This window comes from Pituophis catenifer, unplaced genomic scaffold (assembly GCF_029215685.1).
Source record: "Pituophis catenifer annectens isolate HBS135680 unplaced genomic scaffold, rPitCat1.0.hap2 SCAF_12, whole genome shotgun sequence".
NCBI classification, from domain to species: domain Eukaryota; kingdom Metazoa; phylum Chordata; class Lepidosauria; order Squamata; family Colubridae; genus Pituophis; species Pituophis catenifer.
The window spans coordinates 27392819-27400705 of NW_027256892.1; the positions used below are offsets into that span (position 1 = coordinate 27392819).

Below are 7887 nucleotides of genomic sequence, written 5' to 3' on the forward strand. Positions count from 1 at the left end.
CAAATTGAGATGACAAAATACTCTAGATTATTTGAAGATATTACAAATAACAAATCATTGAGTCCTCATGGCATCTACCCAACAGATCTTAAAATAGTTCAATTGCAGACTTGTTGATTTCCTAGAAAAAAACATGTAACCCTCAACTTGGGCACAGTGCTGGAAGATAGCAAATGTGGCATTGATTTTTAAGAAAGGATCCAAGAAGATGCAGAAAATTAGTTTAATGTCTGCTCTTGAGAAATTGGCAGAAACAGAAAACCTTAACAAAGAAGCCTGGTGGAAATAAAAATTGTATGGATTCCACAAAGATAAGTCTTGACAGTCCTTTGAGGTAGGCCATGTCTGCAAACTTGCACTACAGAGTTCCTGGCACTCTATTTTATTGTTAAAGGATATAATATCAGAATTTGAAAGTCTGACCATGTTTCTTTTTCCCTCCCTTGATACCCAAGAGAGTCAAGGTGGGGCAGTCTTGAATTTCTTCCTCATCCCCTCCTGTCTTCTGGGCAAAGCTGATATTTCTGTAATTGTTGTTGCACCTCTACTTCAAGGCTCTCTCTCTCTCTACTCCTCTGCAAATATTGCTCAACAAATAGCCAGTGTTTCTGAGGTGTAAACAAACATCTGAATAGAAGTAGCTCTGTGATATCATATACAAGGACTTTGAAAAAGACTTTGACAAAGATTCTTATCAAAGGGTCTTGTGTAAAATTATTGTCACTGATACGTAAAGCTGTTTTTTGACGGATTGCTAACTGATTCAAAAAAAATCCAGCAACTTACTTCCTCTTTCGAAGTGCTTTCAATGGTCGATTTGTTCACCCCAAATTTTGAACTGTTTAGGACTGGAGGTATTTCACCCACGTCCAGGATTTTTTCTACAATAAGTTTCTGGAAACCAAAGGCCACAGAAGACAAGAAAAGCATGTGTGTGGAAAAGAAAGGTTATCCTAGATCATTAGTCTTACTATGTGACCTAAAACCAACACAAGGTTGTCGAAAAGCATAAAGGAAAACAAATTATGGGCACTAGGCGACCTGAGATATTTCTAGAAGGACTGCATTCCTGAATAGGTTGTTCAGGAACCAATGAGTCCTGAGTTCAAAGATGTAATTTCAAGGTAACAGCTCGGTTTGGGATAAAAAAGCAAGTCAGTGAAGAGCCAGCTTTGAGCAGAGAATCATAGACGAAAGGAATCCAAGCGAAAGCCTCCCCACTCGATGGCTTTCATCCTCTACTGGAGCGCATTCAGGGAAACATACCACCTCCTCGAGTTACAGATACTGTTCTGAAACCGCATTTTAAAAGACGGAAGGGTTTTCAAACAGATCAGTTGTTCAGGGTTCCTGTAACTTTATTAATCACCCTCATTAACTTGGTTCAAACTTTCCTGCGGGTTTGGGTGTTGATGACCTGCCTGGATGGGCCAATCCAGTTCTGTCAAGGTGCTGCTGGTGCTATACCATTTAAGTTTTTAAAGATAACGATGAGCAGTTTGAATTGGGCTTGGAAATCTTCTGGTAAGCAGCACGGTGACTTTAGGATTCTGTTACCTGGTCTACAAAGGGCCCATCATGAAACCAGGCAACTACTGCATTTCACAATAACTACAGTTGTTGAACCACATAAAACACATTTAGGACGGACTAAAACTTGTCCCCTGTAGCATTAAATGCCCTGTTTCTTTTACAGGAACACATCACCCCTCCCCTGCCATCTGGGAGCTGATTTCCCATGCTCACAGGGGCAGTGCCGGGAATGTCTTTTTCAAAGATCCTTCTGGCATACATTATGAACAAAAATATGTTCCCTTCAGAGATATATCAGATGTGTTTGATGAAAATACTACCTCACTGACTTCTTTCTTCTCTGTCACATCGGATATTAAGTGAGGCAAACAAGCTTCTTTTTCCTCCTCATTTTTGGAATTTGAAGTATTTTTTCCACAGCTGCTGGGCTATCAAAGGGAAACCAATCAAAATATCAGTGCGTTAAAATGCGAGAAGGAGTCACAAAGCCAGTCCAACTTGCAGTCACGTGCCTTGCTCAAGACAGCATGCTAGTCCTACAGAGCATCTCCCACTTGTTCTTAGGGAGCCGTGAAGAGCACCGGTTGAGACAGCCACAATATCACATAATCAGGACACAAGACTCTCTTGGAAAGCCTGGATCAAAGGAGGGAAAAGAGAACCTCTGGATGGGCATTGTGAAAAATTAAGTGTTGGAATATTGCTGCCTTTGACCAAATGCAGCAGGACTATTATAGCGTTATATATTACGAGAGAGAGAGAAAACAAGTCTTCTCTTACCTTTATTCATACTGTACATAGCTTTTATCTTGACCCTCTCTCCAACCTCCTCCAGTATTTTAATTATAATCTGCACTTTTGCCAATTTTACTGTTTTTTGAAATTAGTTTGAAGTTCCACATGCAGTCACACCACCAAATATAAAAGCGTATTAAAACGTAAAGGACAAACAATGTAGTGATTTCAATCTCTTTATATGAAATCTTTTTTCGGCTGTCATAATGTACCAGTCTTTTCACCAAGCTACCCAAAAGGATCCTGAGATCCTTTCTCTGGTTGCTCACTATTTACTGTGTATGCAATCAGGATAGGATTTTTTCCCAACAGGCATCACTTTGTACTTGCATACATTAAAAGAAATTTACCATTTTAGTTTAGTTTAGTTTTAGTTTTATTAAATTAAATTTTAATAGCTGTTCCCCAAGCCTAAGCGGTCCTTTTGGAATTACTGAAACATTTTACCGCTCACTTTTAAGCCCAGATAATCTCTGAACCAGTTAACAATATAAACATTGCAATATAAACATTAGAGCTATCCAATAGGGGATATTCCGATTCTCTCTTCCAGTTCAGGAGCCAGTCAATAAGATAGACACAAGGTAGGAAGCTGGGGTTCAAATCCAGCAAATGATTCTAGGCTTAACGAATCTTACACCATTTACCCATTCTTGGCCTAACTGGATAATGCAGTAGTTTATAGTGGTGAAAAAACTCTGTTCTCAGAGAAAAGACAGATTATAAATGCCAGCTGCCTACCTCTTCCATTCCATCTCCGTCTTTTGGAAGCTCAACCCTGCAGGCTCCTTCCATCGTATTGGGCACCATCTGTTCTCCTGCCTGGTTGTCTTGGAGGAGGCATGTCTGACCTTCACAGGGCTTCAATCTCTTTCCTTCAGGAGTTGCTGCTTCTACTGCTGCTGTTTCTGTAGCTCCTTCCCCAGCAAGATCAGGCTGAACAGTCTGATCAGAACCAGGCCCTTTGCTGCAGCCCTTCTGACCCTTGAGAGACTTGGGTACACCCGATTCTGTTCTAGACTTCTGCACCATATGGAGGACATGTTGATAGAACTTCTGATCCTCTGAATAGCACTCACTAGCTGACTGATTGTCTGGGGAGCTTTGTGCTTGGCTATTTACAGCTTCCAAAAATGGTCTTTGGGGAGAAGGCAGGTGCTTTGTGGGATGTTCAGATTCACAAGAGCTCTGTAAATCCCAGGATAAATTGTCTACTTCACCCAAAACCTGAGAAGCAAGGTGGTCAGACAGGCTGCTAGCAACACTGACACTATTACCGCTGTCAGATTCTATCTTTGAATCGTGTTTCGCCCCCCCTGTGAGTTGACCAGGTGTAGGAGATGACACTTCACTCTCTGAAATTCCTGTCTTGGCTCCAAGCTCAACCGAACCCTGCAGCTGAGAATGAGGAACAAGAGTCTCGATCTGCCATGGGCTGGACTCTGTGGCCTGGCATTGTTCAGAAGGGTTCTTTTTCCCCCTTCTGCTCTCCTTTATTCTCTCCAGAGGCCTTAATATTTCATTTTGAAAATAACGGATGTCACCTTGTCCCTCTAAAGTCCTAGATGAGATCAATGTGAAAGCAGCTGCAGAGGGAGAAAGCTGCATTTCCTTTTCAACGCTATGCAAGAAGTCTTCCTTCCTGACTAGTCCATCTCCCTCCGCATGGCCTTTCTCATGGTCCTCACCTTGTTTTTCTCCCTCTAAGAACAGCCTTTTCTCCTTGATTCCTCCCAGGGCTAACACAGTCATAGCAGCTGCTAAAGTTTGAGAGGGTTTCTTCAGTGTTTGGAAAAAAGGCTTTATGAGGTGGATGCTATCTACATCCTCAGGTTCCAAGTCTGATAAAACACCACTAGTAGCTGCACATCTGATTTCTGTATTCGCATCTTGTTGTGCTTGATGATTAATATCTGACCTGCTGGAAGATGCATTTCTTCCAAGAATTTTCTCCACATCTGCAAGGATCTGTTGAGTGCGGTTTGATTTTTCTGGCAGAAGAGGTTGTAGTTTCCCTGGGGCAGGGCTTGATAGCAGCCTGGACAAATCACCGTTATCCGAAATCTTTCCCTTGGGGTTTTTCAGGAAGGAGTCATTCTGTGTCACCAGGCTGCCCTGTTGCTCTAGGACAGGACTACCATGCTCCGAATACAGGATAGGAGATGATACTCGATAAAAGGATGTTGACGGAAGAATCCCTGGCTCCGACTGCATCTCCTAAGTAGGCAAAAACTATCAGGTTACTGATTTTGTAAACAGGCTAACTTTTCTTCTATATGAGCCATGCAAGGAAAAATAAGCTTGCATTTCTTGCTCTTGCTTGCTAGAGGAACCCACCATGATGATTGGCAGACTTTTGATATCAGCTTGGATATGGTAATCGGCTGTTTGAATAACATACACAGTTGCAATAGTTTTTGTGGAGAAAAAAATTCAAGGCAGCTAATTTATTCAAACCCTGCCAAGTCTTCAGCACCAGAGACTGAAAGAAACACCCATGAAAGAAGAGCAAGTGCCAAGGCTAGAACTGGCCTCTACGTTGCTGGAACAATTTGAAAAGCTGTACAAAACATATCGTTCTCTTCAGTTATTACTTTTTTTTTTTTTTAAAAAAGAAATCTTTCCCAACCATGTCGGGAAAGGGTTAAAGAAAACCGAAAGCAGAAAAGGCTTGACTACTGCTAGTCAGGGGTATTTAAAGCCCAGCTCCTTTATCCCATGGGGAGACAGGTCTTTGGAGGGAGAGATGGAGATGAAGAACAAGAACAAAACGAGAAACCAGAAATATTTTATCTGTTTCCGTATTCCAATAGCAGAAATGCTTGTTCAAATACTCACCACAGGATGCTTAGGGGGGTCTCTTTCTTTCTTATCCTTTTTCTTTTCTGCCCTTTTCTTCTTTTTCTCTTTCTTTTTAAGACCTCCATGTTCCAGAATTTTTTCCCTTTCCTGGATCACAAGTTGGCGGTAGCGCTCATCACACGGATGGTCCCAGGTCGACTGGCCATTGGCAAAATTGAAGTAATAGATATCGCCAGTGGTATCTTGACTGCAGACAAGGGAGAGAGAAAGTAACAACCGCTCAGGGAGAAAAAGAGCAGGACAGGAGTTATCATGGGTGTGTGTGTGTGTGCGTGCGTGCGTGCGTGCGTGCGTGCGGTGCTCAGGCTCCTGTTCCGCTTCATCCTTTCCGGGACAACCAGAGGGCATCCAGGACCTCCCAACTAGAGGAACGCAACGCGCTTTCTTTTGCTTCGAGAAACCATGCCATCAATGGGACCTGACGGAAACCGCGATCGTCGTCACTGCACCCGAAACCGGAGGCCAAGTCGTAATCGTTACCCAGGCAGGAAGGCCTTTGGGGTCCCGCGGGGAGCTGGGCCGTTGCGGCGCTTCCCGGGACCAGCTGACACGGCGGTCAGCCCCGGCTCTTCCGGAGCCCCTCCGCCCGGCCTCGCCTCTGAATTCTCCAGCCAGGCCGAGCGGCACCATCGCCTCCGCCCGGGACCTTCGGGGCCGCCAGAACCGCGCCCGGGAGGAGGAGCGGGAGCGGGAGCGGGACAGCCGCCCCTGCCGCGGCGGCCACAGCTTACCACGGCTTCCACTCGGCGGGCAGCGGGGCCACGATGCCCTCCCGGGCCAGCCACATCAGCTCCGGCTCGTGCTCGGGGTCGATGCCCACCACGCGAGCGAACTCCTGGATCTCTGCGGAAGAGATGCGCCCGTTGAAGCGACCCCGCGGGGCCCCGGCTGGCCCGAGGAGCCCCCGCGCGGCCGCCGCCCGCCCGCCCACCTCGCTCGCTGGGGATGTAGCTGTCGTCGTAGTCCTCCTCCAGGATGAGCTGATCGCCGATGCGCAGGGCGGGCCCGGCCATGGCCTGCGGGGCGGGGCGGGGGGGCGCCGAGCGAGGGACCGCGAGCCCCGCCGCCTCAACGGAAATCTTCCGCCTCCGGAAAGCGACGCGGTCGTTGCCATGGCGCCACGCCGTCTCCTAGCGACGCCCGCGCGCCCGCCCACCCGCCCTGTGTTGTTCAGGCGGCGAGGGTGGAAGCGCCGGACCGAAGCCCCTCGGGCCGCCCGGATGGAGGGACTCGCGTGGCCGCCCTTTCATCTCGACGAGCCGGGCTACCGGTCTAGGCGGCCCCATTCCCCCCCCCCCCCAATCATGTGACGGCCAGCGGCGACCGCTGCCCTTGCTCCGCTGCCCGCTGGCCCTGCCCGCGCCGGCTGTTTTGGCAGCTGCAGCTTCCTAGGGAGCCGAAGGATGGGTAGGTGGGGATACAAATACGGCCACTATATTGTGTCCCCGTTGCAGACTTTCGGCTTTGAGAAGCTGGGCAAAGATTTGTGGGAAGTCACCCATTAACTGCGGCATCCCAGCAGATCCCAAATGCTGCGCAGAAACTCAGGGTGGAACAGAGGAAAGTGAAGATATTCCCGGCGAAATATCTTCCTTAAACGTTTAAGGGAAAACGTTTAAGGAAGATATTTCGCCGGGAATTCGCACGCCTATTTAAAGGAAGAGTCTTTCCTTTCCAAAGTAAGGGGGAACCTCACTCACTCGCTGTGTTGCAGCCTCCTTACCCATGACCTGATACTCCTTATTTTTGCCTCCAGAATCTGGAATCTGAGTAATCCAGCAAAGAAATTCAGAACCGAAGGTAATGCCAGCCATGTCTACTTTGCCAGAGTTGTGGTTTTACACAAAGATATCAATGTGACAGTGGTAGGAGGAGGTAAGGGGATGAGAGAGCAGGCTGAGTTCTGTCAGGCTATGCATTTCTAAGGGGCTAAAGGCAAGGTGTGGACCCTACATCATTCAAAAGCCTTTTGCAAGCTTTTCGCAAGAGCTCCACTGAAGAGTGGAAGAAGAGGCAAGCTTGGAGGTTCAGGAAGGCTGGGCCCACACCGTTGGCTCCACCGTGTATTTTTAGAAGGGATGCAGAACACCGAAGTCATTTATCAGCCAAGTCACACTGCTGTCTTCTCTCCTGAAACTTTCCACCTTGTGTACAGGAGGATTGCAGTTTATAGCCTTGGGAAAATTGTACAGCAGGTTAGGAGGTGGATATTTAACCCACATAATACAATTGTTTTTGTTAAGATCTTCAAAAAACCCTGCCGGTTTCCTTGTTTGATGTATGGATGCTTGCTGCTTAAATGAAAGAAATGGTAGCATTTCAGCTTCTAAGGCTTGACATAAATGGGGTAGTAACTTAAGCATACTCAAATGTAGAGTGCCTTGATGGTAGGATAAATAGAACAGATAGACATAAAACTTTTTAATAAAAATATGTCTCAAAAATAGCAGTGAACATAAAATCTAACCTTATTAAGTCATTTTAATACTACCGCAGTAAATTCAAAGACAAACCACACCAAACATTAATGTCTTCCTGTCCCCCAGTGCCTGTAGAAAAATGACCCTTCCATCATGGATTACTTCCTGTCTAACTGCCTTAATTGTCCCCCCAACTTCCTTTGTCAGCGACTTTCCCAGGATGGCCGACTTCCTGTCCATCCTTCTTAGTCATCCCCCAACTGCCTTTCGCAGCGAC

General features: G+C 46.5%; 1 protein-coding gene across 11 annotated transcripts in view; it reads right to left on the bottom strand.

The window, feature by feature from the left end:
- CEP164 (centrosomal protein 164) overlaps positions 1 to 6233 on the bottom strand; it is a 30503-nt gene extending 24270 nt beyond the window's left edge. For 8 of the 11 annotated variants that reach the window (XM_070952226.1, XM_070952223.1, XM_070952221.1 and 5 more), the window contains exons 1-6: positions 6122 to 6226; positions 5922 to 6033; positions 5167 to 5377; positions 3070 to 4545; positions 1854 to 1961; positions 787 to 894 (exon numbers count right to left, since the gene is read on the bottom strand). In XM_070952226.1, the coding sequence (XP_070808327.1) occupies positions 787 to 894; positions 1854 to 1961; positions 3070 to 4545; positions 5167 to 5377; positions 5922 to 6033; positions 6122 to 6203 (2097 nt within the window). In that variant the 5' untranslated portion in view covers positions 6204 to 6226. Of the gene's footprint in view, positions 1 to 786; positions 895 to 1853; positions 1962 to 3069; positions 4546 to 5166; positions 5378 to 5921; positions 6034 to 6121 lie in introns of all 11 variants that reach the window. The other 3 variants (XM_070952230.1, XM_070952227.1, XM_070952224.1) reach the window with 2 other exon arrangements.
- Positions 6234 to 7887: the final 1654 nt, after the last annotated feature.